Consider the following 20858-nt stretch of genomic DNA (forward strand, 5'->3'; position numbering starts at 1 on the left):
CCTCGTCTGACTCAAGTGAGAAGGATTCTGGTGCATCAGGAACTGACAGTCCTTCTCCGTGGGGTACTGGGCGTATAGCTGATGGAATGTTTGGATAATGCACAGTCCACTTTTTCTTCTTTGACACACCTTTCCCAACTGGAGGCACCATGCAGAAGTAACAATTGCTGGTATGATCTGTTGGCTCTCTCCAAATCATTGGCACTGCAAAAAGCATAGATTTCCTTTTCCTGTTCAACCATTGGCGAAGATTTGTTGCACAAGTGTTGCAGCATATGTGTGGGGCCCACCTCTTGTCCTGATCTCCAATTCTGCAGCCAAAATAAAGGTGATAGGCTTTCTTAACCATAGTGGTTCTACTGCGCTTTTGTGATGCAAAAGTCACTTCACCACAAACATAGCAGAAGTTATCTGCACTGTTCATACAAGTACGAGGCATCTCTGCTCACTTTGGCTAAACAGAAATGTGTCCCTTTGCAAAATCAAACACTGACAAATAAGAAAGCACGACACTGTATGGTTTCTAGAGCTGATATAGGGCAATTTGTTCAGCAGAGTGATGTAAGCTTTGTTATGATTGCATCATCCATGACTTCTAGGAATAACATGATGCAATTCATATCATGTATGACGCAATACCAGCTTCAGATTGCATCATTCATTGTTTTGCCGAAAAAGCAAGTACTGTCCAAACCCAGTCATAGATTTATTCATAGATCCAGTCAAAGATGTATTTTAGTCATTTCTAGTTTAAATTGAGATCCCTTCCCTTTATAACTCACTTATCCTCCGCCATTCCCAAGTCAAGGGTCGTATACACTGACCCAATAGCATATCTTGAAAACTAGAGCCAATCAACAATTTTAAGCATCATTTTCGTTCTCAGTGACCCAGAATTAGTAAAGTTTGACTACATTTATTTCAGAAGCATTTTGGCTGTAGAGCAGTGTTATCGAAAAATGTCTATGCCAGTAAAGGTTATACTTGATTACATTTTAAGATTTTTAAACTTTTATCAAGTCAGAGTGATTTGCTAGGGATTTTAAATTAAACTTCATGTATTCTTACCAGATGAATCCAACTAAAGTTAAGTTAAGTGATTTTAACACACAAGATTATTCTATAAGATTTTGTGCTCCCATCTATTACAAAACAAATCATTTCCCTGGCATATATTCTGTATTCTTAGTATACTATTATATATATTGCACAGTAGTAAGAAGAGATGGGGTAGTAGTTTAAAGTGAAACGTGATCCATAATGAGTCATGAAACAGCTAGTCAAACAACCCAATCTTTTTGTATTGAATTTTACTAATGTGCTCCTTTCTTTCCCATATGACCTATCCTCTGTAATGATGGTTTGATACTGGTAAAATTCAGATCCTCATCCAAAGGCTGTGACACTATTGACTAAATCTCTATTGACTTTGCTGAGGATGTGAAATACTGTATTGCAAGATAAAATCAGCACATAGATGCTCAATGAAACTGAAGAGTCCATTAGTGCTTTAACTCTTAAATTACCACCTGTCTTCTTTCTTGATAAGAGCAGGGTGAAGGGAAAAGTTACCTTTGTTATTAAACATTTTGCAGCATATTGCTAGACTTAACTCTCACTTTTTTGCATTTTTAGATGGTGTTAAAATTAATTTCTGTCTCTAAACATGAGCAAGCCATGTTTCATTAGTCACTCACCTTTGTCAGGTTACTGGGAGGAGTGGTGATTTGTCTGTGTCCCGTGTGGAATACAAGGGCATCTTGAACGTTATGAATTAAACTCTCGCTGACTGTATTTGAAGTATGGAAACCAGCATATCAGGATAATGACATCTTGAATTAATAACAGCACTTTAGAAATCTTAGAGAGATGCCCACTCTTTAGTCTTTCTCAACTACAAAGTCATTGACGTGTATTGTTTTTATTCTACACCCATTTTGTAGGGCTTGGATTTTAAACTTTAGTATTCTATTGTTTTAAAAACTGATGTGTATCCTTTTAAAGTTTCCTTTTATTTTCTGTTGACTAAAATTCTTCCTTATATGTCCACCTCCAGTGTACATAAAACTTGTGCATACTGTACATTTGTCTATGGACTTCAGATATTGTACATGTACCTGAGGAAGAATATAACCTTGTTTTTTAAAGGACACCTTAAATGCTATTCTGTAAACCAGTCCTTGGGAGTTACTTGACAGTAACCTGACATATGGCCTTCCTTAAGGGACAGAGAGTTGCCTATGCAATGTTACCAGTTGTTCCCAGCCCATCAGGGAATAACTAATAGAATTAACCTTTAATTTTGGTCTTCCATATAATAGCACGTAGGACCGGATTTTCAAAGGAGCTCAGGGCCAGGTTTTCAAGTGCTCAGTCAATATGCTGAGGACCTTTGAAATTCTGGACACTTACTTGGTCCCAAAATGGGAGCTGATCTTTTCTGAAAATCTAGTCCACATAATATTATTTCATGGACCAAATTTTGGCCCTGCTTTTCTCTACAGAGAAGAGCTAGCTAGAGGTACAAGGCCACAGAATCCTTAGCAAAACCTGGCACTCTCTCCTCCTGTTCAGGTATAGATTCATAAGGCTCCACAACCAGATGCAGGTTTGTGACTCCATTAAACCCTAAGGGGGCGATGGAGGGACACTGCTTCTCTGCTGCCCCAGCTGTCAAAAAGCTGTGGAATTGAATAGGCCACATAGCTGGAGATGGTTATCTTACAACAGCTCCAAAATGGGATCAGTCATCTAGAAGCAGAGTGTGAGGGGGAAAGGGAAAACACCTGACTCCTGTAACACTATCCTCTTTCTGTGCCAAGGTATCAGTTTTGGGAACTAATCCTGGTCCTTCTGTCTACTCCCAAGCCAAGTCCATGGCAGATCTGCAACTTTAGCACTGCATTGACTTCTGCAAGCCCAGCACAAAGAGACAGGGGAGTCAGGAACAGCACAAGACTCCTCATTGTAGGTGGTGAGCACTGGTCCAAACCACCATGTAGGCACAGAGGCTCTCTTCCCCTTTCCCTTACACACCTAACCTGGCTGTTCTCAGGAATGAGCAGGTCCATGTCTGTGCAGCTGATTGCCATGCTACTGCAAGATCACAGTTTGACTCAATAATAGTGCTTAACACTTGTCATCTTCAAATCACTGTAAAAAACCATGTAGTTAATCCTCCCAATAGATCTGGTCACACTATTATGATCAATTCATTGTCTGATTTGGTGCCTTTTCCTCTCCAGGAGTTGTCAGGGAACAGGTTTTGATTTGTACTGTTCATAATTCATAATTGTTTTGTAAATAGTTTTTAAGGAACCTATTTTGCCCTGTGGGTTTTTGTGAACTCTTCCTAGTCAATGGTCCCTTGAGTATTTGATATATGGGGGTTTGTGTTCAGTCTGTGTGATTGGCCAGCTATGATATGCCGTCTGTTCTCTGATTGAATGACCGAGTCATCCATAAACAAGAATCTGGACAAATAACTTGAGGGCGCTGAGTCTCTCAGGGAGGGAGTGGAGTTTTTTAGAGAGAAAAGCATAGCAGAAAATAAACATATCTTGTTTAAATAGTTTTCTTTTTTCTTTACAAAAGATAGATGATTATTTTTGTCTGTTTACATGGACCCAGATTTAAAAATATCTAGGATCTTTCCTGAGTGAAGATGGGAAAGACAAGTCAGATGTATTGGCTGTTCAGCAGATTTTAGATTCAGTATTTTCTTGTCACAATCATACCGAATAATTGCTGTGGCTGATCTTTGGCTTTCCCTTCTACACCAAGTGACACCCCTGCTTGCTGGTCCCCCATTCCCTCCTCAGAGCAGGAGTGTGGCTGGATAGCCCTTTCTTGGTCAACAGACCCACCCAATCATGCCAAAGAGCTTCCATATGACTCCAGTAAAATATACAACATCTTATGCTATGTACAGTTGTAGTTCCATAGAGTAATTGTTCCATCTCAGTAGCTAGTCACATCGCACAATCTCTGTTCCAGAGTCTGAAACATGTTCAGAATCTCCAGGCAAGTTTAAAGAGAGCAGCAGAGCAGGAAATAAGACTTCAGAAAACAAAAAAACAAACCTGCTGTTTAGATTATGCCCCTTTATGCTTTTCTGCTTACTTCTCCTTTTGCTGGGTGATCACACCCTTGATTGAAAATGATTGGTTTGGCTTTCTCATTCTCTCAGGCCTGGTCTACACTAGTAACGTGTATCGCTACATCTCTCAGGGGTGTGAAAAATCCACACCCCTGAGGGATGTAGCTATACCAAACTAGCCCTTGGTGTAGACAGTACTAGGTCAATGGAAGAATTCTTCCATCAACTTCACTACCACCTCTCGGGCAGGTACACTGACTGGAGAAGCCCTCCTGTCGGCATAGCTAGCGTCTCCACTGAAGCACTACCGCTGCGCTGCTGCAGCATTCTAAGTGTAGACATACCCCCAGTCTCTTCCTTCTGATATCCTCATTCCCAAAACCTCAACGCCAGTTTTTAAACATGAGGTTAAGCAAAGACTTCTGGTGTGAATGTGCATATCTGCATCTGAATACACTTGTGCACATGAACAGAAGTTCCATTGTTATGCTGAGAAAAAAACCCAGCTATTTGAATGTTCATGGAAAAGGGAATTTTAAAAAGGCACCTTGCTTGGTTGAATCAAATAGTGAATCAAATTTAGGGAACAAGTTAGAGAATCGATTTTTCCACTATTTTCCCAGTTCTACTCACAGTACTCCTTTGTGATAAGTATCATTATATTTGTTTTACAGATGGGGAAGCAGAGAGTTAAGTGACATACTCAAGTCCATATAGGAGTCAGAAACGAGTGTAGGCTAAATATCATGAATTCCTGAGTCCCACTTCTTTGCTTAATCCAGTAGTCTTAATCCTGTAATCTATAGAATAAACCTCTCATTAGAACCACTGGAACAGGACAATTAAACCTTAAAGATGCTGAATTTGGGTCTGGTTCAGATAAACAGCCAAAGTTGGGATGCTTATTCAAGGCTTTGGGTTTGCAAAGTTGGGGTCCAATCCTGCAAATGTTTACTGTCCTGTAATTTTGGGAAAGTGCATAAGTGTTTCATGAGGTCATTAGCCTGGGGCTGGAAATTCCACAAGATTAGATTTTCTCACTCTATGTTGGGACTTTGAGGACCTTAACAAAAAGTTGGGGAAAAAAGAGTTAATTGAACACTTCCGAATCTTCCTTTGTAGAAACAGACAAAAAAAGATTCACAGAGCCCTTGGAGCAGTAAAGCTGACAATTTACACCAACTGGGTGACTGCCCTTGATTATTTCCAAACCAGTTTGTCCATCCTCCAAAAGATACTTTAAAGAAAAAGTGTTCAATAAAACACCTTCAGTCCACACCTCTAAGGCTTTTTAACAGAACCTTTATACAAGTTCAAAATTTGGAATTGCTTTTTGAGAGCAGAAAACATTACATTTTGATCAGTGTTGGAAAGAGAACTTTTATTAAAAAGTTATGAAAGCCTTGAAAGTAGGAATGAGGCCATTTTGTGGAAATCCTGCTACTCCTTTGCCTTCCCCCAGCAACCTGCCCCACCATTTGTGACATTTCTATAAGATACACAAAAACATCTTTCAAAATGCAGAACGTTTTGGGAAAGGAAAAGATGGCTTGTTCAACATTAACGTTGACAAATTCATGTTCTTGTCATGTAAATAAATGAATCTTTTCAGTGTCTAACATGCTGGACTTTGAGAAACTGCAGTGAGGGAAGGTTATAGAAAATGATGCTTATCTCTGCTGATTTTTTTTATAGAATAAATCAATGATTTCAGCGAAAACTATGCAAGAAGGAATCTATTGAGAATACATAATATAACACTTATTTGGGACACCAGCTTACTGCCTCTGAGATTCCTAGCAAAGCAGTGCTTACCTTCCTCGGTTGCCATGTATTGATCTAAAATATCTTCCCTGAGCCTTGTCTTTCCTTTTCCTCCTACAGGCAAAAGGTTAGAGTTAGATAATAGTATTAATTTTCCAGACATCTGCACATGTTTTAATAGCCTTTGGAAGGCTTGAAATAGTTTCTGTTTGCCCACCACAGGGCTAAAATACCATTAAGGCCTGGATTGAAGTAATACATAACAATCATAGTCTCATAGTTCAACCTGACAATAAAAAAGCTAATTTATTTTATCAGAGATTTAAATTAATGTGAGGAACTCCTCTCTTAACAGGAGCTGGAATGCCATTCCTGCAGAGGCACATGTGCATTTTGTATCATTATCCATACACATTTTAAAGACGTAAAACTGCAACAAACCTTGTATATACATTTTGTCCTGTGCCCTGTTTGTGTGTGTGTGAGAGAGAAAGAAAATTATGTGCTTCTTTTCATCCCAGACATCAGTGTTTTTGTTCCTGACATTATCTCTTCTGAAAATCCCTTCATTCCTAGGCTCGCTTACTGCCCTGACTCAACATACAGAAGAAGAGTGAGCGAGATTCATGCCAGTCTCTGGCCCTTAATAATTAACTTTTTCCCCTGGAAATAAGTTGGAATTTTAGCATGGGAAATAATTTTGTGGGGGGTTATGTGAATTTAGTTTAAATTAACTTTTAAAATATACATAATGATTAGGATATTTCTGAATACTTGAGGAAATGGTCTTGAGATTCAAAACAGTTTTCATTTCTAACTCTATGCTGGAGGAAAGCTTTAGCTTATCCCATTATAAAGTGATAAAACAGCATTTGATAGCAGCAGCTTGTGTGATAAAATGATCATGGCAGCAGTGAGAAAGAATCTAATAAGGGAATTGATCTGCAGATTCCAATTCTGTAAGAGCCAACATCGATCAACATAAATGTCAATAACAAGATCGTATTGAGGTCTGCCTAATTCCTTTAGATGATTTTTGGTTCTAGTGACAGAGTCAGGAAGTGAATGGGAAAAGAAGCTTAAAACTATAAGAATCACAAAGACAAAGGCCAACACGACATTATACTATAAATAATATATCACTGGCTATCCTGATATAAGCTACCTATTCACATTATGAAATTAGTTAATCGTATATAATCAAATAACTTCTATTTTATACAGTGCATATTTTATAGATGGAACTTAAACAATAGTGAAGCAGTTCACATTCATATGTTAAAGTACTGCACTTGGGCACCCTGGCAGAATAAAAGGCAGGCCTGCCTTTTTGTGTTAAAGTACAGATATCTTCTGTAAGACAGGTCATAAAAGATAAATGGTATAGTTCTTCCTTGTCATAAAAGTTAGAAGTATAAAATGGTATTCTGGAGTGATTCTGACCACCCTGAAATGTAAATGAAAAGTCTCTGAAACTGTGACTAATCAAAAAAGATAAGGTGTCATAACTTGCAGAATTCTATGTTACAATTTTTCATATACACATAACTTGCTGCATCTGTGTGATTTGGCCATCACACAATAAAGTGGGAGGAAAATTTACTTCATTCATTTTAGATCAATGGAAAAGTATTTATGAAAAGTATTTACTGCTTTTTATGTGAAACAAATGAGCACAGAAAGTGAAGATTGATATTTCATAGGAGGGTTGAACACCTCAGAATGCATTTTTCAGGAAAGATGCTGTCATGAAATACTCAAGGAGTCTTCAATGAACTCAATGAAATAATTAATTGCAGTAATCATTTACCTTTTGGCTAGCTGATTACCAGGTTATTGGTGTAAAATGTTGACTCAACAATAATTATAAACCATAGGGAACTTTATACATATTTTCCCCAAGAAAACAAATTAGTTGATTTTATCGTTGCTGATGTATTTACATACTCCTAACTTAATGCTATTAAAATGAGAACTAATATTTTGGAGTTCTCAAGACTTGAAAACACTGATATAGTTATAAAATGAAAGCAAGGATCAGAGAGGATTACATTAAATCTTTCAGTGTAGCTTTTATTTAAAGCAGTTTATAAAAATTAATAAAACTAGGGGGATTTGGAAGAGGAATAATTTTAGGCTTATAGTAACACAGGCAACTGAAGAATACAGAGAGATTATGCTATTTATGTTTATGCATCAAATATGGGCTTAATACCTCACAATTTACACTCTAGGACATTTAGGAATTTTTGCTTTCAACTTTCTCAGTACTTTGGAATCTAATTCACTGCTTTTGCCTATCTTTGAAAGGCTTGATTACAACAAAGTGTAACAAGCCTGTAGAATCTGAAGCAAACACAAAACTATTGTTTTATATTTTGTGGTGGATTTGCCTTGTTAACAAGATTTTCTGACGTAGCTGTAACTCCCTAATCTTCCATACAAATGTTTGTAATATCGCATCCTTGTACTTTGTCTTGAATGTTGTCAGTTAAGTCTCAGTAAACTCGCCTGGAGGATTTGCCAGCAAAACTGACAAGCCCCTATTAAGGGTGGGTTTGAATTTAAATTCTGGCATCTTTTGTATCTCCAGATTTAGTTTTTAACAACTTCATCTTGACAGGAGGGAGGGGGAAATCAGAAATAAACAAATTAAAACTTGAACTGGAAAATACTTTTGCTAGATTAATAGAAAATCAAAATAAAATCCACTTGACTTGATGAATTCTCTGTAATAGCTAGAAGCTCTTTTTTATACTAAGAAATTATTTGGCTTACTGAACTGTATTTTACAGTTAATCCTTTAATATTTATTTTGTGTATAACTTTCCCCACTGTTAGTGCTGAGCAATATTGTAAGCTTGTAATTTTGTTCCTTACATTTCAAACAGCTATTTGTAAGACCAATAAATAACAATCTCCAACTGCTTGCTTATATCACTATGAGGTATTTCATATCCTGGAGTTCACTTACTGTAGGTTAGAAAACAAAACAAACAAAAGAGCAACTATAAGGATGAAGCTACAGGAAAATAATGATGCAACTCTGCAGATACAAACTGTAAGGCAAGCTAATTTTATTAAATCTACCAGTTAGGCTATAGAGAAGAATAAAGTAATAAACCTGAATCACTGATAAGGTGAATGTTGGTATTAAATATCATGGGAGGTAAGACGACAGGCATTCATTGCATTTTCAAGACAACAGATTCCATGTAATAGACCTTTACAAGTATCACCAAATATCGTCATTAGCTGCTTGTCCTGTTAGAACCAATACTCAGAGCAGTAGAAAGAACAAAAGGTTGTACATTATGGAGCTAATTTTCATCAGTTTTTTCTTGCATTTTGCATTCCCTTTTATGATCAGTTTATGGTGCCTTAGAGTCATACAAGATTACAAATATTTGCATGTCCAAAAATGTGGAGTCAGAGTAAAGGTTTATTAATGTCTTTTAATGATCTAAAGGTTTATTCAGCCATACAAATACTGTAAGGTGTTATGTTAAACAGTCACAAGCAAATATTAGAATTGTTTTAAGATAGCGTAAGCTTCCTACTCTGGTTTTTACTGTACCTTGCTTAAACCTGGGCCTGCTATGCAGGTGTGAGCTGAAGAAGTTATTCACTTGAGCCCCTGGTGGATCTATTCCCCATCATATGTTCTGTCAGCTGCCCCAGGTGAGTAACTTGTCATTCTTTTTCAGCCCCATGGTTGTTCTGCACCCAAATAATGGAGCCAGGATAGGGTTTAGGTCAGCACATCTCTGGCCATCCACAAGCACCCCACTTCCTTTTTTTGCCTGGCTATTGATGGTGCAAGATGGGGAAATGTCAGGGATGGAGATGGACAGGGAGACTTCTGCAGATACAGATTGACTGGTTGGCATCTGGCTCTGTCTTATGTGTCCTCAGGACTGAGGAGCTGTGTGTGTCCAAATGTTTGTTTCAAAGTACTCTATGCCATTTGAAGGGTATCTGTAGACAATATTCACCCACCCAGCCACCATTTAAAAGCAAAGATCTAACTCCAATTATGCAGAATGCAGAAGTGCATGGTTTACTTCCAGTAAACATGGGCTGGAAACTATCCTAAATTTGGACACTTACTCAGAATGCTACAGGCACCTAACAGAGAAGATCAGGAGAAAAGTTAGTTTCCAATCCTCATGTTCATTCTCCAGAAAATGCTTTTTTTTTTTAACTAAACTTTTTTTTCTGCTACTGAGAGTCATGCGGTTAATTCCTCATCCTCTACTGATGGTCTCTTTGCACAGAAATTAGTGAGATATACCTTTGGACCTTTTCTGTGCAGCCTACAAGATAGGACCACATTTTATTTCCCAGAAACTGGAACTACTGGTGTGGAAAGTCGCATTACTTCAGTCTCCACTTTGGAGCAAAAGCAGATGAGGCATCTTATGAAATAGACATGTGCCATTAATACTCTTTGGGGAACTTCAACTCTTGTAGAAAGATCTCTGAAAAGTGGTAAAGAGGACAGTGGACACTGGCATTTGGGGAAGGGCCTCTACAAAGCTGGACCCTGAACAGATCCAAATCATTAAGAGGCATATGTTGGAGGTAAGGGTAGATTTGTCAGGATAAATAATAAGGATGTTGTTAGAGAATTGGGAGGATAAGAACTTTGAAAATTTGGACCAAGCAGTGCCCTTGAAATGACATTAGGTAATATCAGTAGTCAGTATGAAAAGAATTGTGAAAAAGCATATGCAAACAGAACAGCATTACTGCGGCACTGCATTTCCTGGTAATTCATAAACAGTGAGAGGAGGTGAATGCAAGTCCTTAACCCACCTGGTTAACTAGGGGGAAATGACCAGCATGGAAGTCAGTATTGCCATTATAAACTATGAAAATAGAAAATAAATAAACATTCTTGTTTATGTACTGAAAAGTTAGATTAAACAGTATTTTGCAATGGATATTAAGTTCTGTTTATAGTACAGTAATTAAGTAGTAGAAAAGCGGGACTTAATTCTCAATGTTCCATTAGATTTATAACTTCCAAGATCTGAAATAAGTAAGTATGTGTAGCTAACAATTATGCATAATAATAAATTCATACATTTTTTAGATCAAAAAGAGTAGTTCTTAGACATTTTCCAACATTTTATAATATTATAATTAAAAACAGTGAGATCTGCAGTAAGAACCATTTCCAATAGCATCACTTTGCAAGAAAACACTTTAAAGCATCTTTGAGGTTTTCAGTGCACTTTCTTTGCTCTTTAGTTAAAGCCCACTTCCAATACATGACCAATTTTGCTGGTCTCTTTGGAAGGCAATCTTCACCATATGCCAGTGTTTGTAAACACTAATTTGTGTAAAACTGAAATCCATTAATGCTTTCTGCGGCTGAAATCCATTTTACATTTTTTATTGTCAGTGTTTCCTTACACATAATTTGCCCCTTGTTTCTGAGTATTAAGCATATGAAGAATACATGCTGAATATTTTGGTTGAGTAGTATTTGATGAGAGTTCTAAATCAAGCTAATCTTGCAAGGAACAGATATGAGATGTCCCCTGTCTCCCTGAAAACCTTTCTGTGCATTCTGTGAAATGCCCTGAAAGACAGCAGGATCCAGTTCTATAATGGAGACATTATCTTTAGGAATTCCTATTAAATAAACTATGTACCAAATCATAGTGTTTATTATGGGTTTTTTGGGGGTGGGGTTGTCACATTATCTGGTATGAGGAAATGGAACTGTTTCACAGTCTTTTCTCTTTTTGGTTCCAAAGATCCCATAGAAATAAGAACTTGCTTTAATAAAAGTTTTTATTTCTATAGGGTCTTTGGAACCAAAAAGAGAAAAACTTCTGAAAAAATTGATACAGCGTATGCTGTATTAACTTTCCTGAGTGTTCTGCATAGGGGCTGGTGAGAGGATAACGTATTTCCCCAGCTCAGGACTGCCCCATTCCATGCATGTATGCCTCGCTCCTCAGCAGTTCAAGGACAATAAGGGTGATGCCATGGGGGGATAGCTCAGTGGCTAGAGCAGGGGTCGGCAATCTTTCAGAAGTGGTGTGCCGAGTCTTCATTTATTCACTCTAATTTAAGGTTTCGTGTGCCGGTAATACATTTTAACGTTTTTAGAAGGTCTCTTTCTATAAGTCTATATTATATAACTAAACTATTGTATGTAAAGTAAACAAGGTTTTCAAAATGTTTAAGAAGCGTCATTTAAAATTAAATTAAAATGCTGATCTTATGCCACCAGCCTGCTCGGCTCGCTGCCAGCCTGGGGTTCTGTTCACCTAGACTGGCAGTGGGCTGAGCAGGGCCTGCGGCCAGGACCCCAGACCTGGGGGGTGGGTTCAGGGGTCAGGGCAGAGGGACTGGGGGAGGATGTTCAGGGCAGAAGGCTGAGTGTGTGTTGGGATGTGGGGGGTACAGTGTGGGGGGGTGCAGGGCAGAAGGCTGGGGGTGTGTTGGGGGGGTTCAGGGCGGAGGGATGGGGGAGTGGGGGTGCAGGGCAGAAGGCTGGGTGTGCGTTGGGATGTGGGGGGTTCAGGGCAGAGGGCTGGGGGGTGTGGGGGTGCAGGGCAGAAGGGTGGGTGTATGGGGGGGTTTAAGGGTCAGGGCAGAGGACTGGGGGTGTGGGGGGTGCAGGGCAGAAGGCTGGGTGTGTGTTGGGGGGGTTCAGGGCTGAGGGGTGTGGGGGGGTGCAGGGCAGAAGGCTGGGATGCTCAGCTCGTGGGGGTGCTCCCAGCCCCCTGCCTGAGCGGTTCATGGCAGGGGGCTGGAAGGGATATGCCCTGTTCCACCCCCTTCCCCCAGGCTCCGTCCCTACCTCTCTCTGCATCCTCTACAGAGCTGTGTGCACGCTGCCGCTCTTCCCCCTCCCCCTCGCTAGAGCCATCAGCTGATTGGCGCAGGGAAGGAGAGGAGGAGGGGCATGAAAGCACCACTCTGGGGGAAAAAGCGGGGGAGGGGGGAAGCTTGGCTGTCACAGAACCAAGCTTCTGCCTCCTGCCCCCGCAGGGGAGAGCGGTGGGAGGGGGGGGGGCTGAGTGGGGCGGGGGCCGGGACCTGCGTGCCACTCAAAATTGGCTCGAGTGCCATAGGTTGCTGATCCCTGGGCTAGAGCATTGGCCTGCTAAACCCAGAGTTGTGAGTTCAAGCTTTGAGGGGGCCACTTAAGGATCTGGGGCAAAATCAGTACTTTGTCCTGCTAATGAAGGCAGGGGGCTGGACTTGATGACCTTTCAGGGTCCCTTCCAGCTCTATGAGATAGGTATATCTCCATATATGTATATATGCACCTGATTGCCTCTCCTATTTAGGCAAGGGAAGTTCATGCATGGAAGTTCTCCATATTACACAGAGTCCAAGAAGAATAATCTCCTCTTGTACTCTATTTTGTTCTGCTGCACCCAAGGGCATCAACAATATTTTAAAAATCAAATTATTTTCAGCACAGAGGTATCATTACACAGATGCTGTAATGTAAACAAGTGTATCATGTGAGAAGGTCCATGATCAATACAGTATAGTTTACATCATGTCACTGGAGCTTAGGTGAGATGAAGTCATCAGTGTGGGGGGGGAGGGAGTCACATTTTGTACAATATTTTTTCATTTTGTAAATGTATTGACATTTTTAATATGCAACGTTATACTTCTTCGGTTTTTTTATACTTTATCACTTAGAGAAAAGAAATGAAGGTAGGGGGAAATTATTTTCCTGACATTTTTACTTTATAATTACTGTTTCATTGCTGTGTGGCTATATTTCCTTAATTATCTTAATACAAACTTTGTTCTGCTTCTTTAAACTTTGTTAATGTAGGTCGTTCTGCTGGCTATGTATCTGTTACAGCTGATTTCATAGAATCCTACAAATGTAGGACTGGAAGGGATCTCAAGAGGTCATCTAGTCCAGCATCCTGCACTGAGGCAGGGCTATGTATACTAGACCATCCCAGAGAGGCATTTGTCTAATCTGTTTTTCAAAACCTCCAATAACAGGGATTCCACAACTCCCTTGGATGCCTACTCCGGTGCTTAACTAGTAGGGTGACCAGATGTTCCGATTTTATAGGGACAGTCCGGATTTTTGGGTCTTTTTCTTCTATGGGCTCCTATTACCCCCCCACCCCCTGTCCTGATTTTTCACACTAGCTGTCTGGTCACCCTATTAACTAGCCTGATACTTAGAAAGCTTTTCCTAATATCTAACCTATAACTCTCTTGCTGCAGATTAAGCCCATTACTTCTTGTCCTACCTTCAGTGGATATGGAGAACAATCGATCACCAGCCTATTTATAACAGGTCTTAACATATATGAAGACTGTTACCCTCTCAGTCATCTTTTCTCAAAACTAAACATACCCAGTTTTTTTAACCTTCCTTCACAGGTCAGGTTTTGTAAACCTTGCATCATTTTTGTTGCTCTCCTCTGACTCTCTCAATTTGTCTACATCTGTCTTAAAGTGTGGCACCCAGAACTAGAAACATACTCCAGCTGAGAAGAGTGAGACAATTATCCACTGTATCTTACATATGACATTCCTGTTAATACACTCCAGTATGATATTAGCCTTTCTCACTACTGAATCACATTGTTGACTCATATTCAATTTGTTATCCATTATAACCCTCAGATTCTTTTGTGATTTGTATGATGGTGAACGTTTCCAGTATGATAATTACTTAATTTGTCTATTTGATACAGATATGTAGTGGTATTATAGATCTTGAGAACCCACTTTCCTTTCTTTCTTCTCTATTATTTTGCTGATTTACTTTTATTATTTAAAGGCTCATAGAGTTTAAGGCCAGAAGGGTTCATTAGCTCATCTAGTCTGACCTCCTGTATATCATAGGCCATTAAATGTCACCCATTTACCCCTGTATTAAGCCCAATAATTTATAACTTTTAACAATTTACTTTTTAAAATTAATTTTAGGTTGTTATTTGAGCGATTATTTCTTTTTCTTTCCTGATTTTATTTTCTTCTTGCTGAGTGAGCTGGCATTATGTTTCACAAGAATGATATAGCAATGTACTTAGTTTCATGTGATAGTTATTGTCATAACAAATTATATTGTTCACTTCTTTATTTACCGCCATCTGTATTGCTAACTCATGTACAATAAAATATTTATTTTCAAAATATTTTTAGGGACTGACAAACCCTGAACCAAGTCTTCAGGATGTAAAACTCCTGAAGTCATATTTCCAGTATGTTTTCTTGGGAAATAAACGTTAATGTCCATTCCCCTCACACATTCCCAATTTTCCAGACTAATGCATGACTTAAAGTACAGAAACTTGCACTAAAAATCCTCTGCAAGGAGAGACCAGAAAATTGGTCTCTTTGGAGGAAAGACATCCCTTTTCAAAGGGCCCTACCTAACAACACCTTTGCATAGCATCAAAGATTCCTGTGTCTGAACCAATTTGAATTTTCGGGTGGCTCAACTATACAGTTGGGAGACTTTCAGTTAAAGGCTAACTTTGAGTTCATTGTAAACCTGTGAGCTTGGAAAGGTGTTGTAATTAGTCAGTATTTAAATTTTGGGCAAACATCAGCCTGCAATTACAATAACAATATTTTAAATGGTTCACATTCAATAACTGGAGAATAGATATAACTGACACTGTGTTAAAAGACATGTACACTGGGTGTAGTAAAGATTTATAATGAAAAATATACTGAATGCAAAGTGTTTGTGGCATCTATTCAACATTTTGTTATAGGAAATATGATTGTACAGAGCATTCATCATTCAAACAGTTTCCCATAATCTTACTGAAACAGGATAGCACCGGTTAAAACAAAACACTGAATGAAAATGAAATGACTATGTAACTCCTGCAAAATTACTCCCAAATTAATAATTAGTGGTTAAAAGTACTAAATTGCCTGGAATAGAAGCCAGTTTACAATAGTGGCTGTGAACAACAAAGGCTTAAAGAAGAGATGTCTATTTCTGGATGACTCATTCTCCAGAGGAAGAAATTGTAGAGGTGAGTGCCTGATAAGTAGGCTGAGCACTGCATGTGGTGCTGAGCTGAAGCCTCAGTCCCAGCTTGCAGAAGCCTGTGTAGAGCTTCTCTGCCACTGCTCCACCTGGATATAGGTAGGATTAGCGGCTGCAAGCTATTGCTTCCCCCTCATACTAATATTTGTGGACCCCTGGATAAACAGTTTCTGGGTCCACTGCCTTGCCCCACTGCACCATCTCCACATTCCCATAGGGTGTGTCCTACACAGCGTAACCTAGGGTACCAAGTTTCCTTGGCAGGTTTTCTGTGGCCTCTCCTTCACCCCTTTCCAACACCCACAGCCATGCACGACATGAACTTAGCAGTTCCAATCTCTTGATTCTTCCGTGGTTGCAGCGAGGATGGGCAGGATCTTACCAGAGGGCTTGACCCAAAGCTCATTGAAGTCAATAGGAACCTTTTCATATATTTCAGTGAACTATGGATCAGATCCCAAGTATCTATAATCAAAAACAGGGCCGGCTCCAGGCACCAACTGAGCAAGCTGGTGCTTGGGACGGCAGATTATTGGAGGCGGCATTCCGCCCAATCCTAGGGCGGCACGGCAGCTTTTTTTTTTGTTCTTGTTCCGCTCCGGCCGCCCTGTAGAAGGTGGCGGGGTGGAGAACCAGAGTGCCCTGCAGGGCAGTCCTCTTCCTTCCTTCCCCGCTGACTGGAGCGGAGCCCTCGCGGCAGGTGGCAGGAGGCGGCGCAGCGGGAGGGGCCGCGTGGCAGCGCCCCTGCTGTAGCCGTGGCCGCCCCCTTCTCTCTCTCTATCCCGTCCGCTCCCTCCCTCAACCCCCCACCCGGTCCCCCTACACCCGCGCTCCGGCTGCGCCGCAGGATTGTTTTTTGTTTTTTTTTTTGCTTTGCCGTTCTGGCCTCCCCATTTATTTATTTATTTATGTATTTGCTTGGGGCGGCCAAAAAGCCAGAGCCAGCCCTGATCAAAAAGTTTGGTTCACATGACCAGCTGGACAGCAGATATTGCTGTTTTTTCTTTTGAAGTCATTGGTCAAGAAACAACATTCAGATAAATCATACATTTGCAATTAAAGCAGGTCAGACTTATTCTATACAGAAAGCCTTGGTAATTAGTGTACAGATTAATATGGGGGAAATGGCACCAGGTTAGCAGGCCTTCCAAGCAAAACTGAAATAAAGGACTGCATATGTAATTGAACAGCATGTGAATATTAATGCACAAAATCCTCTGAGTCCCTTGCTCCCTGATGCAATTATTTTCTATTCATATTAATTGTTCCTAACAGATGACATTAATGACTTTGAGTTAAAATGTGTGCAAGGCAGGGCTTCACAAGATCAATGCCGTTTAGAAATAGGGTCACTTTTATAATCATTCACTCAGGCTGTAGCAACTGCTAAATAAAACAAGGTTAATGTGTTGATTGCTTTATAAATGTTAATTTCATCATTCATTTTTATACTTTTTTAATTCAAACTTGCCAGACTCTATGGATAAATATGATTGTGGTCCTATTACTTTGTCATTGTTGCATGTGAAATCATGATAAGTTGTGAAACAGTCTCAGGGAGAAAAAGTTCAGGGTTTTTTGGATGAAAAATCTTGGTGCGTCAGGTCCTGGACTCAGTAAGCAGTAAAACGGAAAACTTTCAAATTAGGACAAATGCTCTTTTACCACAGGGTTTTATTCTCCTTTGAAATTTAACTGCACGGTTTGGAATTTTTAAAATGCTGATCTGTTGCATATTTGTCAAATGTTTATGCTTTGGTCATTCTCTTCTGCCAGAAACTGCATTCACGCATCTTAGATCTCTCGTCTGGGGATTTGCTTTCAGATGTAGAAAGGAACAGAAGTTTGATACAATCACGAACTACTGGTGTTCAGATTCATGTGAGTCTTTGTGCTGTCTTTGAGTGCCTCATTTGGAGCACTCATTTCTGTCTGTGAAGTGCGATGTCATGGGTGAGCCATTGTTGAGACAGATAACAATACTTTCCTTTCTTCTGTTCTCTGAAATTCAATATCATGTCTCAGGTTGATATAGTACACAGAAAGTGTCACTCTGTGCAAAAAAAGCATAAATCTTGACAATGTCCCCAAGATACCTTTTTGGGTATTGATTACATCTCAAAATCTCTGAGAAATGGTCAAGGAGCTTTTTATTAAAGCCCATGCACCATATTATTCATCCTACTTTTATGATATATTATGTATGAACTTTTAAAAATTCATGGTCTCTGCAGTTTTTTTTTTTTAAAGATGGGGTTAGCTTTGTGCTTATTTGGCAAAACTTAACCAGTAGGGCTTTCATGTTTCATTGACAGAGAGAAAAGTAGCTTTAAAAACAAAAGTCACATAAAGAGAGAGAAATAAAGCGGATGAGAACAGAAAACTGAGCCTTTCTGTGCCTTTCATCTTAAAGTATAAAAGTGTCATCAGAAATGTAATCTGCTTTATAATAATACATATTTTAGTGGAAAGCCATTGTTTCAAAGGTTCACAAAGATGTTAATGACCCTCTATACAATCTGTAATTTAGCCTTCAGGTTAGATTTTTCTAAGTATGCAGTTTTCTCTTTGCAATTGTTTGATTCATTCAGTTGTCTTTCCTTTCTAACAACAATTACATGTTTAAATTATACTCATACAGAGAGCTTTTGTACTCTAATTTCATTAAAGGTGATGGTTTAGACGTCATGATTAGGGGGAAAAAGTCAGATTATGCAATTCAAATTAATTAACCAATGTGCACGTTAACTATATGTAATTAATGCATCATAAATATAATCTTTAAAGGTTTTTTAAACAGAATTTTTTAAAAAATTAGACAGCTCATAGAAGGAAAACCCAACCTCCTTTTAAAATTTAGAAAGTTTGGAGAACATTCTATTTAGAGAGAATTCTAGTGATGTACACTATATTTTTCATGTTTTCTTACTTGCTGTAAATATTAACAGTATTTACATGAAAATATTTTTTGCTTAGATGTCCATCTGCTTCTTAGTCTGAAATCATAGGACCTGATGTCCCTCTCTCCTCCTTAAGGCACAAAGGGGAAAAGAGGATGGGATGGGAAGGCTCCCAAAGCAGCAGAGGGTGATGGGAGGGGAGTGAGGGTTCTGCAGCATGCTATGTGCTTCCCTTCCCCAGAATCTACAGCAGCCCTTCCATGCAGGCACTAGGCACTTTGGACATGTCTGGCCTGTTATATGGGGTGGAACTCAGAGTGCAGTCACCGAACATTGTATGTTTATCTAGCACCACAGCTGAAATTCCATAATAAGCAGAAATCAATGCTACTGTTGGCCTCCATGCCTTCTACCTGCAGGGGAGCATGCAGGCATAGCAGGGGGAACTAGTGACAGCAGAGGGAGTGAATGATGCCAATGGTGAAGAGAGAGAGATGTATCAACAAAGCCAAAGGACTCTATTGCAAAAATGCAGAAGCCTGTGCTCTGTGTATTACCTGGCACTCTGGAGAGTTTGAAGGCTAGTCCTTCTGCACCCCTTTCACTGCTTAGAACACGTGTCGATAACTCCCTGAGGTGAAACTCGCTGCTGCTACTGCTGACTGATTTTTCCCATCCAGGGGTTTTGTCCATGACAGGGAGCGATGATTTGTCATGTAGTTAGGTTTGTCACAGACAGAGCATTATGATGTCACTTGAAGAATGAGCAGCAGTAGCTGACGAACTCCTCAGCAATAAAAATCGTGTTCTCAGCCAAACGGCCTTTGTAGTAATAAATGGGGGGAAATCACACACACAAAAAGCAACCCAGCATGGAACAGAGTATATGGAGAACGGTCTCTAAATTGAATATTTTCCAAAGATTTCCATGAGGCATTTTATACATCCATTGAATCTATTTGACAGTTTTGCCAGCTGCTCGTGTATTATATAACCTTAGATTTGTTTGTATCCTATTGGGATATAAATGTGAAAACACTCATCTAAGCAAAACTACATCAGGCTATAAACAAGAATGGAAATCAATAAATATTGCTCAAGGCTTGGTTGTGAGGTTATTTTATAGTTTTAATGAAATTCTAAGCCAACTTTCAGAAAAAATGGAGTAGTGTTGCTCTTTGGTATTCCTGGTAATTAAAAAAGTTTCTGATTCTATATGGCATTAGAGGATCTCATCATAACAACATAACAGTGCAGGCACTTAATGTTAAAGAAAGTCTAGCATTGTTAGGCACAAGAGTACTAGTTTGAATACAAATTAATCACATCCTAGATACTCCTACAAAGGTTTAATATTTTACCTAACGTGCTATCTGCTCTTCATTACTCTCTTCCTCAAAGCTGGCATTTAGTCACAGTCAGCTGAAATTGCATTTGGAGAGGGGCGATAACTACCCAAGTACTAAAGGCAGCCATAAAGTGTCAATAAATTGCATAAGCAAGAGGCTTCAGCTGTCTGAAAGTGACACAAAGATGGATTGTCTACATCAGAGAGTTTCTTAGACAAAGCTTTGGACTAGATAGGAAACCAGAATTAGACTGTAATGGAGAGATTCCATTCTCGGTGGACATTCTGTTTGGGACACTAAATTAATTTACCTTGTCCAGTTGGTAGAGCCTCATCTGTTACATTGTGGGGCTATAATGCAGTTGTCAAGATGTACTTGTACTCTTATAACTTAGTTTGTGATATCTTACTGGAGCATGCTGCTAATATCTACAGCAGAATTCAAACCGACTCAAAATACTCTTGCAGAAAGACCAGCAGAATACTGAAGCCACAGTAAATAAATAAAAAGAATTGGAGGGATTGAGATCTTTTTCTGTTCTAATAAAGCTAAACGTTAAATTGTTTCTTTTTATTTTACATCTATTCATTAATTTTTACCAGATCCTAAAGGAATACAATGCAAGTATAAATGGCACACTTGCATTTTGCCCTATTAACTAAATCAATCAGGTAGAAGAGAAAATGATCTGTTTTTACCCATAAGATTGTTGCATTTCTTCTTGT

The 20858-nt window shown here is 39.3% G+C and overlaps 1 protein-coding gene across 1 annotated transcript in view; it reads left to right on the forward strand.

Annotated features, from left to right (window-relative positions):
* The window catches only part of NCKAP5 (NCK associated protein 5), a 474734-nt gene that overhangs the window by 360745 nt on the left and 93131 nt on the right, over positions 1-20858 (forward strand). Inside the window, exon 10 of the mRNA XM_054043941.1 lies at positions 17661-17765. Within this exon, the coding sequence (XP_053899916.1) occupies positions 17661-17765 (105 nt within the window). The remainder of the gene's footprint in view (positions 1-17660; positions 17766-20858) is intronic.

The sequence above is a fragment of the Malaclemys terrapin genome, chromosome 11 (genome assembly GCF_027887155.1).
Source record: "Malaclemys terrapin pileata isolate rMalTer1 chromosome 11, rMalTer1.hap1, whole genome shotgun sequence".
NCBI classification, from domain to species: domain Eukaryota; kingdom Metazoa; phylum Chordata; order Testudines; family Emydidae; genus Malaclemys; species Malaclemys terrapin.